This window comes from Polypterus senegalus, chromosome 4 (assembly GCF_016835505.1).
Source record: "Polypterus senegalus isolate Bchr_013 chromosome 4, ASM1683550v1, whole genome shotgun sequence".
Classification (NCBI taxonomy): domain Eukaryota; kingdom Metazoa; phylum Chordata; class Cladistia; order Polypteriformes; family Polypteridae; genus Polypterus; species Polypterus senegalus.
This window is the reverse complement of record NC_053157.1, coordinates 74,200,178-74,222,713: the sequence shown is the minus strand read 5'-3', so window position 1 is coordinate 74,222,713 and position 22,536 is coordinate 74,200,178. Positions and strand designations below refer to the sequence as shown.

Sequence of the window (22,536 nt, the reverse complement as noted above, 5' to 3'; positions counted from 1 at the left end):
AGGAGCACTTGATTGAGTGCGTTTATAGCTCTTGGGATGAAACGGTTTCTGAACCGCGAGGTCCGTACAGGAAAGGCTTTGAAACGTTTTGCCGTGGCTGAGGCAGCTTTGGCTTGATGCTGTATACCGATAATTCTCTTTCCGATCAGCTGCTGCTGTGATTCCCCATGCAGATACAGTGATATAAATACTCCAAGTGGTGCAGTGAGAGTATTATGGAAAAAGATGATCCGCTGTGGCAACCTCTAACAGGAGCAGCTGAAAGAAGAAAAAGAAGAAGATGGTGCAGTGAGAGTAACAATGCTAAAGCAGTTATGGTATTTGGAATACTATGACTATTCCCTGGACCATTATACTGTTACAAGTTAATTACAATCAGATAAAATTACACCAATAAACAATATGCAGTTAGTTTCAGTGCATTTATAAAGCCGCGTCAGGAAAATAAAGAGTAACCACACAGAAACAGTAGCACTGCTTTGACACTGGGTGCTGCCAGTCTGCAAAGCCGAGCGGAGAACTTGCATATGACAGGGTATGAGGTACCGTGGAAAAGTGCGTGGCTTTACGCCAAATTTAGATTTTATACATCGCAATTTGAACGTGGAAACGTTCTTACGCAACACTTCTGTGCGTACATACCGTTTATACATGAGGCTCCAGGCCTTTCTCTTATTTAAGTCAGCACTAGGACCTTGTCTTCTCTGCATCAACAGTGTTCAGCTTTTGCTCTGGAGCAGAAAAAGTAGGAAGTAGAAAGCCAGCAACTCTTTTGTGGCTGAAGCAGACCTATTCTGATTGTAAGACGAACACTCCACTGAATACCCTTGGAGGGATTACTAGTTCTGTGCTCTCCTAAACTTAAGTTCCATGCAAATGATCTCACACACACACACACACACACACACACACACACACAATTGGATAAGACTTAGAAGCAACCCAATTAGAACTGGATAACTTCTAGTAAATGTTTAAGAAGCAATCTTTTCCCTGAAAGGAAGGCAACAACACAACAGATCAAGGACATTAATGGAAAAGACAAAGATTGCACTCCACAAGGAAGATTCTTTACTCAAACCTGGCGCAATGACATGCAACCACAATGAATCAGACATCATTCCCAAAGCCTTGGTATCATAAAAAGGGTTCTGTGACAAAAGAAATTAGAAGTTCAAGTAGCTAATAAAGCGCCAGCTACAGAGCTGCATTTTCTTGCTTGTTACTGTGTAACAACCTCCTGCTTAACTAAGCCATGAAAATTAGCTTTTAGCCAATCTAGAGGTTAAAAAGGCTCACAAAAAACTTAAATGATTAAGTCTTCTCCCACCCAAGCATTAAATTAACAGTGAGTGCACTTCATGTTAAAATTGCAAAAAGTAAAATGTTAAATTAATTAAAGCTTGTTAAATCAAAATCTCCAAAATAAAATACCCTTTTCAATAAGCTACCCCGTAAAACGTTTGGGACAAAGACACATTTTTCACCCCTCTGCTCCACAATTTAAAATTACAAATCAAATAATTCAGACATGATTAAAAGTGCACATTTGCATACATTTCTATCACACCATGCATGAATTACAACACTATTTCTACATGTACCCCTCCCCCATTTCAGCGGTCCATAATATTTGGGACAAAGCAATGGCATGTATATTAAAGCAGGCATATTTAGTATTTTGTTGAACATCCCTTGCATTCAATGACGGCTTTAAATTTGAAATTCACAGATATCACCACGCGTAGAGTATCTTCCCTGGTAATGCTCTGTCAAGCCTCTAATGCAGCCATCTTCAGTTCCTACTTGTTCCCTTAAGTTTTCTCTTCAGCATATGGAAGGCATTTGTAATTGGATTTAAACCAGGTGACTGGCCATTCAAGAAGTTTCCATTTTCTTAGCTTTGAAAAAGTCCTGTATTGACCTAGCAGTATGTCTGGGATCAAGATCTTATTGTAGGATGAAGTGCCATCTGTTTGGACACATTTACTGCAACTTGAGCAGATGTTTCTATACATCTCAGAATTCATTGTGCAACTGCTGTCAGTAGTTATATCATCACTGAAGATCAGTGTGCCAATACCTGTGGCAGCCACACATGCCACCAGCAAGTTTAACAGAGGAGGTACTATACTTTGAATCTTGGGAAGTTCCTTCCCATCTCCACACCTTGTTCTTGCCATCACTCTCGTACAGGTTAATCTTTGCTTCATCTGTCCACAAGTCCTTTTCCAGTATTCTGCTGTCTCCAAGTATTTTTTCACAAACTGTAAAATCAGACTCTCCTGCTTTTGTGACCAACTAGTGGTTTGCATCTTGCAGTGTGGCCTCTGTATTTGTTTATGACGTCTTCTGCAGACACAAACACATCTGCCTCTTAAAGACTTTCTTTTCTCTGATCTGCCGAACAGGTGTTTTGGGTTTTTGCTTGACCACAGTAAGTAATTCCTCTGTCATCACAAGTGGAGGTCTTCCTTGGCTTACCAGTCCCTTTGCGATTACTGAGATCACCAATACATTTTTTTCTTCTTAATGATATTCCAGACAGTTGATTTCAGTATTCCTAAGGTTTTACTAATGGATCTAGTGGTTTTACTCTAGTTTTTTTAGCCTCACTATGGCTTCTGAGAGTGCAGGTTGGCTGCATGCTTCCAGTTCCTTCCAAGAGCCTCTTGAACCTGCCACCATCAATAACATTACTGAGATGAGCTGGGCAGATGAGGACACATGCATCAAGACATGGGGTAGGTGCCAAAGTACTTTTATTAAAAACAATTCCAATGGGTGGGGGAGAGTTCTCTGCACCACAGACCACCTATGATACTTCTTTGATTTTCTCTGGCACAGCTCTTGTTCTCATGTTGAACAATAGCAATTACAGACTCTAAAGGTAATCTGTAGGTAGAATCAAGCCTATGTATCTTATGGCTGCACTAACGAAGCAATGAAACACACACAAGTAATCACAAACACCTGTGATGCCAATTGTCCTAAAGATTAGGATACCATGAAATGGGCAGACCATGTAGAAAAAGTGCTGTCATTTCTACATGCTATGACCAACATGTATTGAAACACCTGCAACTGAAAGTCTGGAGTACTGTAGAGTAGAGGGGTATGTTAAGGAAAAATGTGTCTTTGACCCAAACATTATGGAAGGCAATGTAGGTTATTAAATTTCTTAAATGATTAGAATTCTTCTACCTTCATGTCAATCTAACAGTCAAGAAACCCCCCTGCCCCGGACACCCCAAACCATCTACAGAGAAATGTAAAGAAAATTAAGTGTGTTCCTTACTAAAATGTCTAATTTATTGGACTTGCACAGCAAAACCATTAATCAATACCTCTTAATCTGTCTCACAGTTCCTACACTCATTACCTAAAAACCCACTCACAATGAGGGCCATACCCTCGATTTAGTCATTACTGACTCAGTCCAAATCTCTGACCTCCAAGTAATTAATCTGGGTGTTTCCGAACACAAAATTTTTTCAATAGGTTTACCCAAATATTCACTATACTCTAAACCACAGCGCTGTATCCGCTTCAGGAGCTGGAAAAAAAAATTGACTGATTTAAATGCTGACATTAAGAATTATTGCTCCCCACCTTTCTTCTGTCAGTGAATTAATCGATTATTACAACAATGGGCTCCAGAACATCCTCGAGACCCATGCCCCAGTTAAATCATGAGTGGTCTCTTTTGTAAAATCTGCCCCATGGTTTACAAGTGAGCTTTGACAGATGAAAGCAGCTGGGCGAGCCCTCGAGCGGCGTTTTGTTGCAACCAGTTTAACGGTCCATAAATAAGCCTATCGAGAACACCAAAAAAACTACTCTAGAGCACTGTCCATCACCAGATCTCAATACTATTCAAATTTAACTAATAACAGTCCTGGAAACTCCAAACAACTTTTTTCTGTGATAAATGATTTACTCAATCCTCATACCTATGCCTGTAATAATTTCACAGTGGAGCAGTGTAATTTCATTGAATATTTCACCTCTAAAGGTAGACACCATCTGCTCCTCATTGTCCTCATTTCCAGCCCTCCATTGCTGGATGTTTCCATATCAAAGCCAATGGGCTGCCTCTCCCAGTTCCTCTGTACCACAGTTAAAGACCCCTTTCCTACTCCTCTGGTAAAAGCTAATGTATCGGATTTAAGCCCTCTTATTGCCGATATCATTAATCACTCTCTCCAGAGTGGCTTAGTCCCATTGGCCTTGAAAACCACAATAATTAGACCTCATTTAAAAAAATCCTCTTTGGATCCTGAAGTGATAGCAAACTATCATATGATTTCCAACCTTCCATTTTGTCTAAGGTTTTGGAAAAGGTTATTTTGGTCCAGCTTCAGGATCACTTCAAAAAATTCAATCTGGGTTCCGATCTTTTTGTTTGAAAGAACAGTTCAAACTGTTCTTTATACAGCCTCCAGTTAATCCAAAATGCGGCTGCAAGAATTATTACAAGAACAAGAAAATGTGAACACAACTCCAGTTCTTAAATCCTTACACTGGCTCCCGGTTAAGTTTAGGGCAGATTTCAAAATCCTCCTTTTAACATATAAAGCATTAAATGGCCGAGGTCTGGCTTACTTGTCTGAACTTATCATGACTTGCAAACCTGAGCGCACATTAAGATCTCAAGATGCCAGTCTGCTTATGTTTTCAAGGATTAATAAAATAACAGTGGGAGGTCGAGCTTTTAGTTACAGGGCCCGTAAATTGTGGAATGGTCTTCCTGCTTCTATAAGAGATGCCCCCTCGGTCTCAGCCTTTAAATCTCGGCTGAAAACTCACTACTTCAGTTTAGCATATTCTGACTAGAGCTGCCGATTAACTGTACAGACTGCATCTCTGTTGTTAGTCATTAGCACTAAAACATAAGTAACATGATAGTTATAATTTGTTACTAACCCTCACCTATTCTGTTTCTGTTCTCGGTACTCAAATGTGGCAATTGGTGCCATGGCCCACCTGCCAAGTTGTTTGCCTGCCTATGGTAAAGTCATCCCTGATGGAGGATCACAGGAATCATGGGAAAAAGGGGTCCATTCATCGGATTGGCTGGCGAGCAACGTTTCAGCCGTGGAATGGCCAAATGGGGAGGCAGCTTGATGGATGAGGTCTCCAGGACTCTAAAAATATCCAAATCTTATTATGTGCTATCATCTACTGTAAAATTCTGCTCCGTGTTTCTAAAATTTTTATTACTATGCTGTATTAAGGATTTGTTCTGTTCTGTGTATTGTATTGTATTGACCCCCTTCTTTTGACACCCACTGCACGACCAACCTACCTGGAAAGGGGTCTCTCTTTGAACTGCCTTTCCCAAGGTTTCTCCCATTTTTCCCTACAAGGTTTTTTTTGGGAGCTTTTCCTTGTCTTCTCAGAGAGTCAAGGCTGGGGGGCTGTCAAGAGGCAGGGCCTGTTAAAGCCCATTGCGACACTTCCTGTGTGATTTTGGGCTATACAAAAATAAACTGTATTGTATTGTATTGTATTGTATTCTCACAATACAGAGACAGCCCTGGTCAGAGTCACCAATGGCCTTCTGATGGCTGCTGACCAGCGCTCTCCATCACTCCTTATCCTCCTGGACCTTACAGCTGCATTTGATACAGTAGAACATAATATTCTCCTCCATCGTCTCCACTATATAATTGGACTTTCTGGCACTGCTCTGAAGTGGTTCGAGTTCTATCTCAGATAGAGCAGAGTATGTTGCCCTGGGGGATTCTAATTTTCGTAACCACACTGTCACCTGTGGGGTCCCACAAGGATCAGTCCTTGGGCCAACCCTTTTCAACATCTATGCGCTACCCCTGGGTCACATCATCGGCAGGCATGGAATTTCATTCCACTGTTATGCTGATGATACACAGCTCTATGTGAGACTGGATTCGATCTCCCTTACACCTCCATTAACTTTTTCCTCTTGCTTGGATGAGATTGAGGCTTGGATGTTCAAGAATTTCCTCAAGCTGAACAGGGCCAAAACTGAAGATCTTAATTGGTACCCCAAACATCAACTTCATTCCTCCATAAATTGCATTTCCTATTCTGACTGTAACATTGCCCAGTTACAAATCTGGGTGTCAAGTTAGACTCCCATCTGTCATTTGATACACATGTCCATCACCTTTGTAAAACTGCATTGCTTCATCTCCAAAATATAGCCAAACTCCATCCCTGCCTCTCCCTCTGTGATGCTGAAAAGCTGGATCATACCTTTGCCTCCTCTAGGCTGAACTATTGTAATGCACTTCTCATCGGGATACCCAACAAGAGCTTTCAAAACCTACAACAAATTCAAAATAGTGCTGCAAGGATCCTGATGAGGGTGCAGAAATATTAACACGTTTCACCAATCCTTCGGTCACTTCATTGGCTCCCTATTCACCTCATTGAATACAAACTGTCTGCTTACTCACCAGTGTATCCATGGAAATGCTGCACAATATCTTAAGGAACTCCTTATATTACAATCCACTACAAGAAACCTCTGTTTTGCAAATACCTACCGCCTTCACCCGCCTATGACCAAACTTCGTACAATGAGTGGCCGAGCCTTTGCAGTGGCTGCTCCACGGCTCTGGAATGCCCTACCAGAGAGCCTGAGAACACAGCAGATTGTGGACGGTTTTAAAAAACAGCTAAAGACTTTTCTATTTAGGAAAGCATATTAAGAATGCTACTAATTATTGTTATTTTATCTGTTTTTATCTTGTTTGTCTTTGTTTAAACTTTTTATGCAGCACTTTGAGTGCCCTATAAATAAAATGCATTATTATTATAAAGTCATATATAACGGTGCCATATCCTTATTTGTCCAAAAGATTTTAACACTTTCAAAAAATAGACTTCTCCTTTTCCCAATCCCTACTCCCCACAACCAAAATGAAGGTCCAAAATGTATGCAAGAAAAAAAATACAGTACAAGAAAAACTAAAATACCTTAAAACACTGCTAAGAAAAAGTAATATTGTAAATTTGAACATCTATAAACAAGTATAATTTTAAGAGTATCAACATTCACTAATCAGAGACGTATACCTGAACTCTTTCTGCTACCCACTCGAAGTTCTTCTTCACCATCTGCATCGCTTCTGGAGTAACTTCTTTGAGATCCCGATAAACCTGTAAAAATTAATCCGAATTACAGGTATGCATAAAATGTTACTTTAAAATGGTACACTGAAGGGTTGCGTGGCGTACAGTTTATTTTACACAGGGAGGCTTGTATATGCATGCGAGTTGAGAAAGCTGCGAGATGGAGTGGGGTAGAGGGCATCCATTATTTGCTTTGGAACCATATTGGTAATGGTAGAAAGGTTGAAAAGCTGGTATTGATACCAAAGTCAAAAATTTTAGTACTGACGTAACACTAGTACACGGACTGGCTGACTAGGGTTTGAAATCAGTTGGTTTTTGTTCTTTACATATAGTTAGCAAATTTCAAGTGGTTGCTCTTTTGCTGTATCTTACATAAAAAATAAATGTGTGCCTTACAAATGATCAGAAATGGTTGTCTTTCATGTCTGTTCTAGTAATTGCACTAGTCACCACATTTTAAAACAAACAAAAACAAAAAAAAAAAAAAAACAAACAAACACCACACACCATATCAACAACACATTGTGCATTACTTCATCTTCATAATACAGAAAAACATTTCCAAACAATTAATGAAGTGCTTGTTGACCAGTGCGAGTGATAATAAGCATACAAAAGGGCCAGTTTAATATTATTTTGATTGTTCTGGTAACACTTTGTTTGGGTCCTGCAAAAATGCATTTATTACTAATTTAGTCTTACATAAAAAGATCTTAACAAAAGCTTCTGTTGGTGTTAAAGACACTTACAAAGGATCAGTAAAGTGGTTTTTTTCATCTTTTTGCAGTGTAGCGGATACTTATGAAGATGTTATTTTAGTAGGACACCTTGCTTAGATCAGACACAACCTTCTTTAATATTGTGTATTCAAAACAATACCCCTGAGCATTATAAAATTGTAAGTAAAGGGCTAACATACCAGGTTTCAGTTCACAAGATTGTAAAGTTTTAGAGAAGACTAAATATTCATGCTGTGGAAAAAAACCATCTGCAACAAAATTTAGCAATGTAAAAATAAAAAAAAAATACCCAAGTAAACAAGTCTTCCTGAATTTTGTTTCCATGCCAAGGAATAGGAACACTAGCATTATCTATATTAGGCTGAGTTGGTGACAGATTGCATGTTTGCTCCAGAATAATACAAACACGGCTCCTATGATTTTCATGATCCTGATCTTTAAATGACAATTTAACTTAGAATATAGGCTATACAGTGTCTCACTGCAATTTCATTGGCAGAAAAAGTGTCATGAAATGATGCACAAAAATCCACCTAGAGAGAAGGCATAAACAGGTTACTTGGTGGTAACCGCACTTGCTTCTAATGCAGTCAAAGTGTAATGTACAGTAATCCTTAATCAAAGACTTTCCCCATTGTCTTTTCATCAAGCCATATTGTCTCTAAAAGCATAATTTTCAATTTGGAGTCATAAGTGTAATCTCACCATAACACTACAATCACTAACCCCCAAACCCCCGGGTGATGCATCTGGAACCGTTTTCTGCTGCCAACTTCAAGTAGACCTTGGGATTAATAAAGTATCTAGACAACCCCACACTCGTAATGAATTAAGGTCAAAAATCTTATTTATCTAAACACGATACATTTCTGGTTTTCCATTTACAGAATATATATATATATATATATTAGTACTAGCCATGTGCGCCCAACTACGATGTGCGTGTTAAAGTTGTCTGTGAAGGGCTCCCTGTTTAAACGTGGCTGCCAGTCGTGAACTGGGCCCTTCGTCGCACAGCATTATGATTTTTATAAGGAAACAAAATTACAAAAGAAAACCCTTGGACATTGATTCGATAGGAACGGCCTACTCGGAATCACTGTCCGAATAGTAATTATGTGGTGGTGCGGGAGCATTTCTGCTTCTGTCCGTTCATAGTCCGTCTCGTTTTCACGACGCTATCATTTCCTCTCACGATATCTTCTCAACCTTTCTCCAATCTCGCAGGTTGCTTTGTGGCAATCCAAAGAGTAAGGCAATATACACGGAGCAATGGTTATAAAAGGGGAACACATGGGTATCCAGGCTCTTAAAGCATAAATAGGGATCACTTCACTGACATGTGAGCAAGCCACGGTACAACTGTGAGACGCGCAGCACTCGCCGGCTACAACGTAACAATAATAATTTCGGAGCGTGCTGTTACGTTGTCATTCATTTTACCCACTGTCTTTCTTTCATTCATATGTTATGTAGGCACGTACCTTTTATCTTCGGCAATCTCATTCTTTAACATGGCCTCAGAAGCTAACCAGCGTAACACTGTCCACCACCCCTTTCATTATTCCGGCACATTGTTGACATCCATGAGTAACAACAACGTACTAAACTGGAAGGTGGTCTACGCATGCGTGGAATTCGCGGACAAACAAAGATCAAGATTTAAATGAAGATCTCTGTAGTTAATGTAAAGCACAACAATTTGTTTAGTTTGAATGTCTGTGTTTTGAGGTGTGACTGGACTACTAGAGTCTTCAGTCGTACAAGCCTGGAGGAGATTCTTAAATGCAATGCCTATGTTTTAGCTGTCTCTCTACTGCCATCTAGTGCTTCTTCTTCTAATTCATTCGCGGACAATCAAGATCCAAATGAAGATTTTATTTATATTTATATATAATATATATATTATATATAATATATATAATATATATATTATATATAATATATATATATATATATATATATATATATATATATATATATATATATATATATATATATATATATATATATATATATATATATATATATATATATATATATATATATATATATATATATATATAGAAGATTTTAGTATCTGGATTACATATTAAAAGATCTCTTGAAATGGACATAAAAATGTTCATATTTTTTTTTTAACTTCAACCACCATAATACACTATTGTTGAGTTCTGATGTGTGCATATGCAAGTCTCCTATGTGATGGACGTGCTCTCCATCTTGAATTGACTTGGATGTAACAGATGAATTATTTAACCTGTCAATTTCAACCTGTTTTCATAAAAATTAATATCATGAATCCTTTTCACATTTCTGAGCATAACGCACAGAAACACTGGAGGGACAAAATTTTTTAAATTAAAAGTAGAATAAACAAAGAAAAAATTAAAGCAAGTTACTGTTTATAATTTGATTATTAAAGTATTCAAAAGTTTCAAAGTATGTTTTATTATTGCTTCATAGGCAAAAATTTTACAATCAGGTTTTGAATGATCCACATGTGCCTGGAACATCTTATGAGCAAATGGATTTAAAACTGTCCAATTTTCAATAAAATTAATCCAACACCACAACTGGCAATACATAGATTGGTACACCTGTAGTTAGTACTTTCTGGGAAAAATGTACTCACATATAGATAAGAAATTAAAAATCAAGTAAAGGCAAAAGAAAACAAAAAAAACCCCTTTCATTTACAACAAGTACAAGCAGCACATTGTTTTAACGGTTTCTTAACAGAATTAAGATTCTATGCAATCTATTCATGCTGACAAAACAAGGCCAGAACCCACCTGTTTATCCTTTTGTTGGCTACGATCCCCAGAGGGCCATAATCTCCACGAATCATTGTCAATAACATCAGCAAGAATAATTTCTTTGGTCATCTTATTAACACCAAACTCAATCTGGGGAAAAACAGGTAAAAACGTCAAGTTAGTGTCCATCCATATCATATAATACCATAAAATGGTAATCTCTACTTAATTTTTATCAATGTGTACATATAACAATATAGTATTGCAAACATTGTTTAACCACTTATGCCCAAGGTGTCCAGCAGATGAAATAAAAAAAAGCAATTTCTTACTTTCATGTCAACAAGTGTGCAGTCCTGCGTTTCCCAGGCCCTCTCCAAAATCTCAAATATGGCCATAGTAGTGCGGGTCATAATGTCTACTTCACATCGTCCAATTTTAAGCCCTCCAAGGCAGAAGTTTGCTTCAATCAACTGTTCTTCCGACCACTGGGGATCATTATTGGCATCATCCTATATATTGGAAAAGACAAAATAGACACTTTTCATTGATTATAACCAACTGATTAGCAATCAATTGCATTAGAATCAAGCATGAATTACACTTCAGAATACAGTCTGTTTTATCTTTCACTGTCCTGCAACATTATTAGACTGAAAAGAGTTGCAATTCCTGATCAGCTCTCTGATGAAAATACACATCAACATTTCAATTACTATGCTTCATTTAGTATACTGCAGTTTTCTGTCTAGACGTCGCTGCAGTGGCGTCACATTTCCAGAACTAAATTTTATTGCTGGCCTTCTCACCAAGTGGAGTTTGTACAATGAACACTCTGTAAATCCTGAGGATATGTTTGCTAGGTCAACTAGCGATTCTAAAATTGATCTGTTATGAATGAGTGTGCCCTGTGATGGACTGCAACACTGAACAGGATTGGTCCCTTATGTAGATAAAACAAACTTTAGCTCCCCTGCAACAGTGGTCTTAGAAAACAAATAAAAAAAAAAAATCTCAATTGCTGTGGTGTGATTTCACATTTTAAAAAACAAAGGAACAACAAAAAAGGAGAAGCAAAGGAGTGCCAAGGAGTACTACTACTCACATTAAAGCAGTGCATAATATGATGCTTTTAGCCAACTTGCATCTTTCTGTTTTTACCATAATACTTGTTAAAAAATAAAAACACACTCAAACACACAGCCTTCATGAAATATAAATATGGCCTTACTTTAAAGAAGGTTTCAACTTTCAAAGGGGTAAATCTGTACCCCTCCTTTACGCCAGGACACCTCTTCAGGAAGGAGCCAGTAGCAATTCTCCGACAAACCCATTCTATTGGGATCATCTCACAGTGAGCTGCTACAAAGGCAGTGTCAGAATGTTGTCTGATAAAGGCAGTCTTGATCCCTTTAAGAAAAAGGAGAGTCACAAGTTACATTTTCACTGATACCCCAAATCTTCTAAATTTACAAAACCGTGAGTAAACATTTTTTTCAAACTCAAAAAAGGATCTCATCCCAGTCAAATACCTTTAGGGAAATTGATCAAAGAGATCACTGTAACCATAGGAATTTGTTTACCAATGATATTGAACAGTCTGACAAAAAACAAAGCAGAACTGGAGGAGTTTGAAAACTTCAGAAGTCCAAAACCCTACAGATGCAAGTAGACAAAAAGTACTGGTTAGGAGGTATGGAACATGTGGGTTCATGGCCATGCCGAGTGTGGTGAAAATGTGCAGGCAAAAGACAAGAAAAGAGTGCCTTTTATTCCAACGACCCCAAATGTTGATAGAAGTGGAAAAAACCAAAATAAAGATTAGAACATGACCATTTGGCCGTAACACATACATAATAATATATATATATATATATATATATATATATATATATATATATATATATATATATATATATATATATATATATATATATATATATATATATTTATATATATATATGTAGAAGGCTGCCCCCATCTTCACGAAATTTGGTAGGCAGCTTCCCTGCGCTAACTGAAACCAATGTATGTACTTATTTTGGTGGTATGACGCCACTGTCGGCCGCCATATTGAACTTTCCAACGGTCTTTGTTACTTATGGGCCCATCTTCAACAAATTTGGTACGCGGGTTCCCAACACTAACTGAATCCTACTTACGTACATATATACGTCCATAGCCTGCAGCTCAGTCACCGTATGAGGCGGCGTTGGGTCCCCCATCCCAACGCCTCCCACGTTGTTGGCTGCCTGCCTATTATATCATGATGCAATGGCAATATCCTGAACTATTGGTTGGCCAGATTTATTTATTACAATGACGTGCAATCCACAATGGCCACAAATCCGGATTTTCTTGAAAACAATGCCACCTGCTACATCGGCTCAGGATATTCCGACTTTCATAAGTAGATTGTTTTATCAGAAAGTCTTAATTTTATTGAAAGAACCTGAAACGGTGTTCGGTCAAATCCGAGCATACATTTACATGATCGAATTTCAAAAACGGAGTTTACCTCACATGCATTTATTGGTTACTTTGCAAAAAAAAAAGCACAATTGAACTATCTGAACTGAAGGTGTTGCTCGCTGAGCTCAAGCAAGATATAAAGAAAAGCGAGAAGGCTAATGAGAAAGCAATGGCAAAGGCACTTAAGAGACTGAAACAGGAATTGAAACAGGAGATGAAACAGGCCAATGAATGGCTGCGGAAGGAATTCCAACAGGCAAATGAAAGGCTGCGTCAAGAGGTGCAACTTGAGCTTCGACAGGTGCTGGGTAAAATTGAAGAGTGCATTCAGGAAAACTCGGTTAAACTGAGCACGCTTACTGATCAACTGGAGGATTTCAAGGAGACATTCACGAATCGGATTGAAATGGCCAAGCATTTAGATGCCAGTGCCGAGGAAAGAGCAGTAAATGTCAGTTCCGAATGCAAAAAACTCTGAGAAAAACTTGGAGACAGACTGGCTGCTTTAGAAGATGGGAGTAGAAGGTATAATGTCAGAATGGAGAAAGTTCAAACCCTGTGAAATTCGCAGCTGAACTTTTTTCTAAAATAATCGGGGACGACTTTGAAGCAGAATCTGAGATAGCAGTGGCTTACCGCGTACGCAGATCAAACACCGTCAGACCCCGACCAAGATCTTTTATAGTTCGTTTTGAACGATCATCATTTAAGCTAGAGGTGATGGCACTCCTCAGAAACAAGGAAGATATTATATATGAAAATAACCACATTCGTATCTTCCCTGACTTCTCTCCAGCAACAGCTACTAAATGCTCAGCCTTCTATAATATTAAACAGAGGCAACGGCAAGCCAGTGTCAAATACAGCCTCCTGTGTCTGGCAAAACTGAAAGTTGAATGGCAGGGTCAATTCTATGTCTTTGCTAGCAAGGAAGAAGCAAAAAATGAATTAACAAAGCTGATCCCGGGACTATTCTGATACATAATAGTGAGTCATGGCGGTAAATGATAAAGCTAGGATTAATAATCTACTGTCTGATCTATTCATTTTAAAATACGGGTTTTTTATCCGCATATATTCTCATATATTCTTATTATTACTTAGTATTACTAGGGCGCTATCTGTTTATGTTTTATTGTGCTTAACTAGCAAAATACCCGCGCTTCGCAGCGGCAAAGTACTGCCTTAAAAGTTTTAAGAAGAAATTTAAACCTTTTTAAACTGAGGGAAAATATACCAATAATTATTGGTTAAGGATCTCTTTGTATACTACATTGTGAGTTCGGCCCTCCGGTTGTAATATGACCAAGCTGTGCGCTGAGCTTACTCTTAAGCATGCAACGTACAGTTGGCCTTGTAAACAGTAATCTTGTTTCAAATCTCACAGCTTGGATTGCTGCGGTCATTATCGGTTTGAGTTTCATGGTTTGTTTCAATTACGACAATATTTGTAGGACTTGTGTTGAAGAGACATTCGGCATCTGTCAAGCGCTGTAAGTATACAACTAGTTTCATTGATAACTTCACATCCAGCTTTTGAGAGTTTAAACATCAAAGTGTCCACTACTGAAATTGTCACCTGTGAATCTAAGATGTTGAAGAGGCATTGGCGATTGTCCAAAGCTGTAAAATATTTGGCCATTTCGGTACACTTGAAAGCGACAACCGAACAATTCAGCGGCAGCCATCAACTCACATGCAGATGCATAGGTGAAGGGCTTAAGCATTTCATTCTTATAGTGCTCCTGTGTAGTATAATTATCTCCTGTACCGTCATCAGTCCACACCTTGAACCTGTCCCAGTCATTCAATACATAAGACACAAAGTTCCTCCGGATATCAAGAGTGAGCCTGATATGGCCGTGCAATATGTAACAAAGGGAATGGAAAAGGTAGGTGCCATCTCCGGGCATGGAAACCACTCAGTAAGTGACAGTTCTTTGATCGATGGTGATTAACTCGATAGACATGTTAATGCGGGTACGGTTGGAATGATAAAGGAAATGGGTACCTGAACAATGTAAAGTAAGTCTAAAATACCTACACAATAACTATAATCATAATAAATGAACAATAAAACAGCAGAGAAGCCGTGGATTAAATAAAAAGGCTAGTTATCAGCAGGGAGACGTGAATCCCGTGGCGAAGCAAGGAGGGAATGTAGAGACTGGAGTGACGGATGGCCTTATATAGGCAGGCAGCCAACAACGTGGGAGGCGTTTGGATGGGGGACCCACACACACGGTGACCGAGCTGCAGGCTATGGACGTATATATGTACATAAGTAGGATTCAGTTAGCGTTGGGAACCCGCGTACCAAATTTCTTGAAGATGGGCCCATAAGTAACAAAGACTGTTGAAAAGTTCAATATGGCGGCCGACAGTGGCATCATACCACCGAAATAAGTACGTACATTGGTTTTGGTTAGCGTAGGGAAGCCGCCTACCAAATTTCGTGAAGATGGGGCCATAAATAAGAAAGTTCAACATGGCGGATGTTGTTGACCGTTACGCGTAGAATTTCGAAATGAAACCTGCTTAACTTTTGTAAGTAAGCTGTAAGGAATGAGCCTGCCAAATTTCAGCCTTCTACCTACACGGGAATTTGGAGAATTAGTGATGAGTCAGTGAGTGAGTGAGTGCTTTGCCTTTTATTAGTATAGATTACTTTTTCCTCCTTTTTTTTTCTCTCTTTTTCCTTTCTAATTATTTCATCTCTACCCTAAACGAGACTGTTCAATATAATACCCTTGGTTTACTGTTATTGCTATTACTGCATTAAGACTTGTTATGCTTATTTTGGACACATCTTTAACACCATCACCCGGGTTTATCTGGGTATATCATCTTAATGCACTAAATTTGCTCAACAAATTCACAAGCAAGAAGTGCGCAACGCAATCTCGGTAATCACTAACACGAACGAAGATAAAATCATCGAACACAAAAATATAATGCACACTTTCAGAGACTACTATAAATCCCTATATACTACTGAGTTTAAAGAATATACAATCTAATGCATTTCTGGATACATTACAGATACCACAAATAGACGCTTTTAGTGTGGAGGAACTTGATAAACCTCTGGCGTTATCAGAATTACTAGATTGTATAAAGTCACTCCAAGGTGGAAAAGCAGCAGGCCCTGATGGCTACCCTGCAGAGTTTTACAAGAAATTCTCCCCTCAGCTAGCTCCCCTCCTATTAGCAACATTTACAGAAGCCAGAGATAACACTTCTGAATAACAACGTTAAAATACTCTCTAAAATCATAGCCAGAAGGTAGAGTAGAAAGTGCTCCCCTCGGTAATATCACAAGACCAAACTGGATTTATTAGGGGCCGACACTTATCTTCAAATCTTCAACGCCTGTTTAATGTAATATACTCACCAACTAAATCAAACACCCCAGAAATATTATTATCATTGGATGCAGAAAAAGCATTCGACATGATTGAATGGAAATACCTTTTTACTATATTAGAGAAGTTTGGGTTTGGCCCGAACATTTGTGCATGGATTAAATTACTGTATACTAACCCAGAAGCTTCAGTTTGCATCAACAACATTTGCTCAGACTACTTTAAACTAGAGCGTGGCACTAGACAAGGATGCCCCTTGTCACCGCTGCTGTTTGCGATTGCCATTGAACCACTGGCAATACATTGTCGAAATACTGATCAGATAAAGGGGATTAGCAGAGAAGGACTGGAACAGAAAATCTCATTATATGCAGATGATATGGTACTGTATATTTCGGACCCAGAAAATTCTGTGCCTGCAGTCTTAGCAGCACTCACAGAATTTCAAAAGATCTGTCGTCTCAGAATTAATCTGAATAAAAGTGTACTCTTTCCGGTGAATTCTCAAGCATATAATATTAGATTAGACACCCTACCTTTTATCATTGCAGAACAGTTTAAATACCTAGGGGTAAACATCACAAGTAAACATAAAGCTCTATATCAACAAAATTTCGCCGTCTGCATGGAAAAAATTAAACAAGACTTGCATAGATGGTCAACCCTTCATCTCACACTAGCTGGAAGAATTAACACTGTTAAGATGAATATTCTTCCTAAGCTCCTTTTTTTATTTCAAAACATCCCAATATACATTAATAAATCATTCTTTAAGCAATTAGATTCAACAATAACCTCATTTATTTGGAATTCAAAACATCCACGCATCAAAAGAGCGACCCTACAAAGACAAAAGGCAGAAGGCGGCATGGCTCTACCTAACTTCCAGTTTTATTACTGGGCAGCAAATATACAGGCGATAAGAACCTGGACACAAATAGAAGAACATACACAGGCATGGACCGCAATAGAAGTAAAATCCTGCAGTACTTCTTTGTATTCCTTGCTCTGTGCTCCAATAAATACACGTTATCGGCAATACACTAATAACCCAATTGTGCTCCACTCACTTAGAATCTGGAACCAATGTAGAAAGCATTTTAAGAGGAGAAGCTTCTATCTGTGGCACCCTGCAAGAGAACCACCTCTTTCAACCTTCACAAACATATGCAGTTTTAATATCTGGAAAAATTTGGAATTAACTTGCTTAGAGATCTTTATATAGACAACGTCTTTGCATCCTATGAACAATTACATTCCAAATTTAACATTCCAGCTACACATTTCTTTCACTATCTTCAAATCAGGAACTTTGTTAAACAGAACCTTCCAGATTTTCCTCATCTTGCACCCTCATCCATGCTGGAAAAGATATTGCTCAATCTCAAGGATTAGACTCCATCTCTACAATATATAGGATCATTTTACAATCCCTTCCTTTCAAAGATCCAAGAGGCCACTGGGAAAAAGATCTCTCAATTAATATAATCAGAAAAAGAGTGGAAAGTAGCAATGCAGAGAATTTACTCGAGCTCCATATACGCAAAGCATACAATTATACAACTCAAAATTATATATCGAGCACATCTGTCTCGACTAAAACTCTCCAAAATGTTTCCAGGGCATGATCCAACCTGTGAACGTTGCAACCAAGCCCCAGCCTCACTGGGTCACATGTTCTGGGCCTGCACCAAATTAACATTATTCTGGACAAAAATTTTTAATTACCTTTCAGACAGCCTTGGACTCACAATCCCTCCTAACCCATTAACAGCTGTGTTTGGGGTTCTTCCAGAGGGGCTTAAAGTGGAGAAAGACAAACAAATTGCGATTGCATTCACTACACTTTGGCACGCAGACTCATTCTGTTAAACTGGAAGAACCCAAACTATCCTCTTTTCAGTCAATGGGAAACCAATGTGTTATATTATTTGAAATTGGAAAAAATCAAATACTCAGTTAGAGGATCTACAGACTTTTTCAAAACATGGCAGGATCTAATTAGTAATATTTTAAAATAAGTTCATAAAGCACAGAGAATTTATTAATTTAGGTATGTTTACAAGCCTTAAATTTTACGCCGTTTGGCTTACTCTCTTTCTCAGGGGTGGGGATCGATCTGTTCTTAATTTTTCTTTTTGTAAAAACTTGATTGCTTTGTATGGATTGTAATAAAATTAATTAAAAAAAAAAAAAAAATTAGTAACTGAAATACTTATGATGTTCTTTGAATAAATATTTTTTCTATGAAACAAATGGTGTATTTTAATATTTTCTTGTTAATAATAGTGCCGAGAATAGTGAGGAGTTACATGTTTGTCACACATGCAAGTAAGAATTTCACTGTACATTTGACAATATTTAATACTACTACTACTACCACCACCAGCAAAAGGAACCAAATACCCCCTGCATACACTGCACTACATTCACAAACTGAAAATGCTTTCTCATAGCACACAGCTTCTCTTCTCAGCAGGGTGACACACACCATCATTTTCACATGGTACATTGTTCCGATTACCATTTTACTAAACTGAACTTATATGCTGTTAAATTTATACAGTATATTGATAAATTATGGTGTATTGTTTGTGTCCAATAGTATTTTAATTATGCCTTCACATACGTTGTAAATGGCTAAGATGTGACCCAGGAATTCTGGAGCTGAACAGCAGTAGTGCTAAATAACTCTGCCACACAAGTTCTAAATGTTTTCAATACATTCAGACATACTCTGTGGAAGTGTATATTAAGTATAGAACATAATCAAGGTTTAAAAAGCAAATTAGACTGGAAAGATGGTAAAAAGAAAAATTATTCCCCCGTAACAAACTAGAAGGAAATGAATGGGAAAGCAGTTTGTGACCACATTTTTACCATACATGAAGGCAGTATTTTAGGAGTTAATCCCTTTATAAAATAGTGTTTATCTAAAATTTACTGTAGTTAACATTCTCGGGGTTTAGTGGTCTCTAAATGAATATAGCCATGTTTAGAAAATTGAGGGGGTGCACAATGTTCTACTTCTATTATTAATATGTTATCTCCGAGTTGGGTTCCCATATTTAAATATATACCTCTGATGGTCCAGAAAGAACTATGTAATTCTAACCAAAAATAACCAGGAGCACAGAAAAACCTTTTATGAATTGACAATAAGTAGAACGCGATTGTAAACTATTTCATGAAAAATAAATAAAATGAAAAAAGAACACACACACACACACTACCTGATAGTGTCTCTAAGTATGGACATGACACGCTTGAATAATTCCTTACCATACATACACATACACACAGACACAAGAGTATATAACTTTTAAGCTGCAAAGGTTTGCTGTAAATTTACTTACCAGATTCTTGCAACAACTTGAAAACACAGCTGGTCGTCTTGTTAGAAATGGCAGCTTTCCCTTCCATTTGGTCCTTTCGAGCTGCATTTCCAGCAGTAATCTGGTCCTTAGACTGTACCAGCACAAGGCCTTGGCAGTCTGGTAGCTCGTAAATCTCTTTTGTTTTACCTTCACTAAGTTTCTTTCCAAGTTTTAATTCTATGAGAAGCACAAATATACTTAATTAGAGAAGCTTGTATCAACTGTAAAATAAAACACTCAGGTATGTTAAAATTCTGAAAACATGCCGTTTCTTGCATAAGCTGTGCAGCAAGAAATATTTGGTTTTGAAATGGAAGAAACAAGCCTAACTATTTAATACTGTATGGTAAATGCTGCACCAAAAAGATCTAATTATTGCCATTTCTGTCACTGATGTAGAGCAAAATTGAAGCAGAGCACATTTCTATGAACAGTGTTTTATGAATGATTAGAAAATTGCATTAACCAGTACAAGAACCAAAATATAATTCACATCCTCCGGGAAATGAATAAACCTTGCTAGTTCCTGTATGGATGGGGTGAATATTTTATTCAAAGAGTGAGTTGTGTGCTTTTCCCATGATTTTTATGGTAATGGCACTTTGGAAGATGACGTGAAAGATCAGGTATAAATTGTTTTTTCCCCATAACGTACTGACACCAAAAGGCACTCTTCCTCTGAACTATATTCTATATTTTATTAAGCACATTCATAGAGAATTGTAAAACCAGGGGATACTTTGTAAAACACTGTAACCACACAACAGCATGTGTCTGATATGAATGAAACTGAACAACTAAGAATGTGGAAATGAAAGGGATGGTAGTTGCTGTAATAATAAATAAATAAATATTTATATATATATATATATTTATATATATATATATATATATATACACACACACACACATATATATAAAAAAAACACAGGAGGTCGAACATCTGCAGGAGTCATGCATCATTCCCAAGTTATGTCTAGCAGTTTAACCAACTTATTCAACATTAAAGCCATCTATACACCTTGTCACATGCATTAAGATTGGGATACATAAATTAACTAACAGTGCTGAATGCCACTTGGGAACCTATATTTGTAAGCTCAGTCTTTCAGTAAATAACCAGAGCTCATAATGAAAGGGGAGAATTGGAATATGGACTAAAAGCAAGTCAAAATATTTGGCCAAGTACAATGTCCATAAAACTGCTGCTTCAGCACAGACTCACTGGTCAAACTTCTAATCACCTCTACCATCATGTAAGCAAGAGCCTGAGGCACTTCAGCTGCTCCAACTTGGGCAGCTGCTTACCCTTTACCTGAAATGAACAAGTGACATTTTTCTAGGAAAGCGAGCAAAGGACGATACATTTAGAAGTGCTAGATCACCTCTCCATGTTACAGTCAGGAAAAATTAGTAAAATTTTATGAAAAGAACTGCAAGAGAAGTACACTCTGATCAGTATAAATTAACAAAATAAGGAAATGTCAAATATGTTACAAGATTTTTATTTCAGAGAAGACAGAAGTTTTGATGTAGTTACATATATTCACTAATCATGGTGCCAGAAAAGTGTCAACATGTTGCACATTGATTAGCATATGCAAGCAAGAATTTCCTTGTACTCTGAACAAATGACAATATTGACCCCATGAACCTATAGTTCACATTCCAATCTTATCACACTTAGTGGTGAACTCTCCCAAACATGAAAAGGAGAGGAGACAAGGTGAACCCTTGGCAAAGTCCAATACTCATAACAGAGCAAACTCGGCTTAACAGAAAGTACATGGGAACTGCAAGGTGTACAGCAAAAGTCCTAGAATCCAATATTCCTGAATAATCTACCACAAGATACTATGGCATGCATTTATTTTGATGAAATATGGCAATTGGTAAAAATTAACCACAGATCCAAAAAGATTAACTCAGACTCCATTATGGATGCACAATGATGATCTACCTCTTTGCCCATTTATAGATGTCTTAGGAATTTGGCAGTCATGTGCTCCATTGGCTTCAAAAACATTTTTATGACTGGGTACAAGCACATATTAACAGTTTTCAATGCAACTGTAATCATCCATCCAAAAATAAAAGTCAGTGTACAAGTTTACATATAAACAAACTGATGCCCTACACAGTGCAAAACTGTGCAGAGAAAAAAATTAAGGCAATACAAGACTTAAAATAAAAGGCACTGCAGAACTTCCCTAGTATCTTCTACAAAGGCTAGTCCTGTATACAGATACCTGTCTCATATATTAATCATGGCACAATTAATGTCATCTTTGGCTGTAACTGAAGAAACCATCAACCAGAGAAGACTACTTTGTTCTGGTTGATGGTGTTGGTGGAAATGGCAATAAGCGTGCTTCACTTAGCGGGTCCAAGCTGTCAAACATGAATCCCCAGGTAAAAGACAAACTATCACCCTACATGAAATAATATGGATAACAGGTGTAGGGGTGCCTTTTTACTGGCAATTTAAAAAGGTACAGTAAACCTATTAAATAAACGAAGTTTACAAAAAAAAGAGAGGGAAAGCTACCAGATATATATTCAAGATAATTTCTATTTTCTGCAAATAATGATTTTAATATTACGCTTATTATTTGACAAACGCCGTATCTATGGCAGCATGCAACATACTGTTAGAAACAATTGGTTACATTTATTTTGTCAGCTCTTGCAGAACGGG

The 22,536-nt window shown here is 37.7% G+C and overlaps 1 protein-coding gene across 3 annotated transcripts in view; it reads right to left on the bottom strand.

Annotated features, from left to right (window-relative positions):
* The window catches only part of paics (phosphoribosylaminoimidazole carboxylase, phosphoribosylaminoimidazole succinocarboxamide synthetase), a 70,936-nt gene that overhangs the window by 5,392 nt on the left and 43,008 nt on the right, over nucleotides 1–22,536 (bottom strand). For all 3 annotated transcript variants that reach the window (XM_039750898.1, XM_039750896.1, XM_039750899.1), the window contains 5 exons: nucleotides 19,818–20,015; nucleotides 11,856–12,034; nucleotides 10,957–11,136; nucleotides 10,661–10,774; nucleotides 7,066–7,149 (listed from right to left, as the gene is read on the bottom strand). In XM_039750898.1, coding sequence (XP_039606832.1) covers nucleotides 7,066–7,149; nucleotides 10,661–10,774; nucleotides 10,957–11,136; nucleotides 11,856–12,034; nucleotides 19,818–20,015 — 755 coding nt within the window. The remainder of the gene's footprint in view (nucleotides 1–7,065; nucleotides 7,150–10,660; nucleotides 10,775–10,956; nucleotides 11,137–11,855; nucleotides 12,035–19,817; nucleotides 20,016–22,536) is intronic.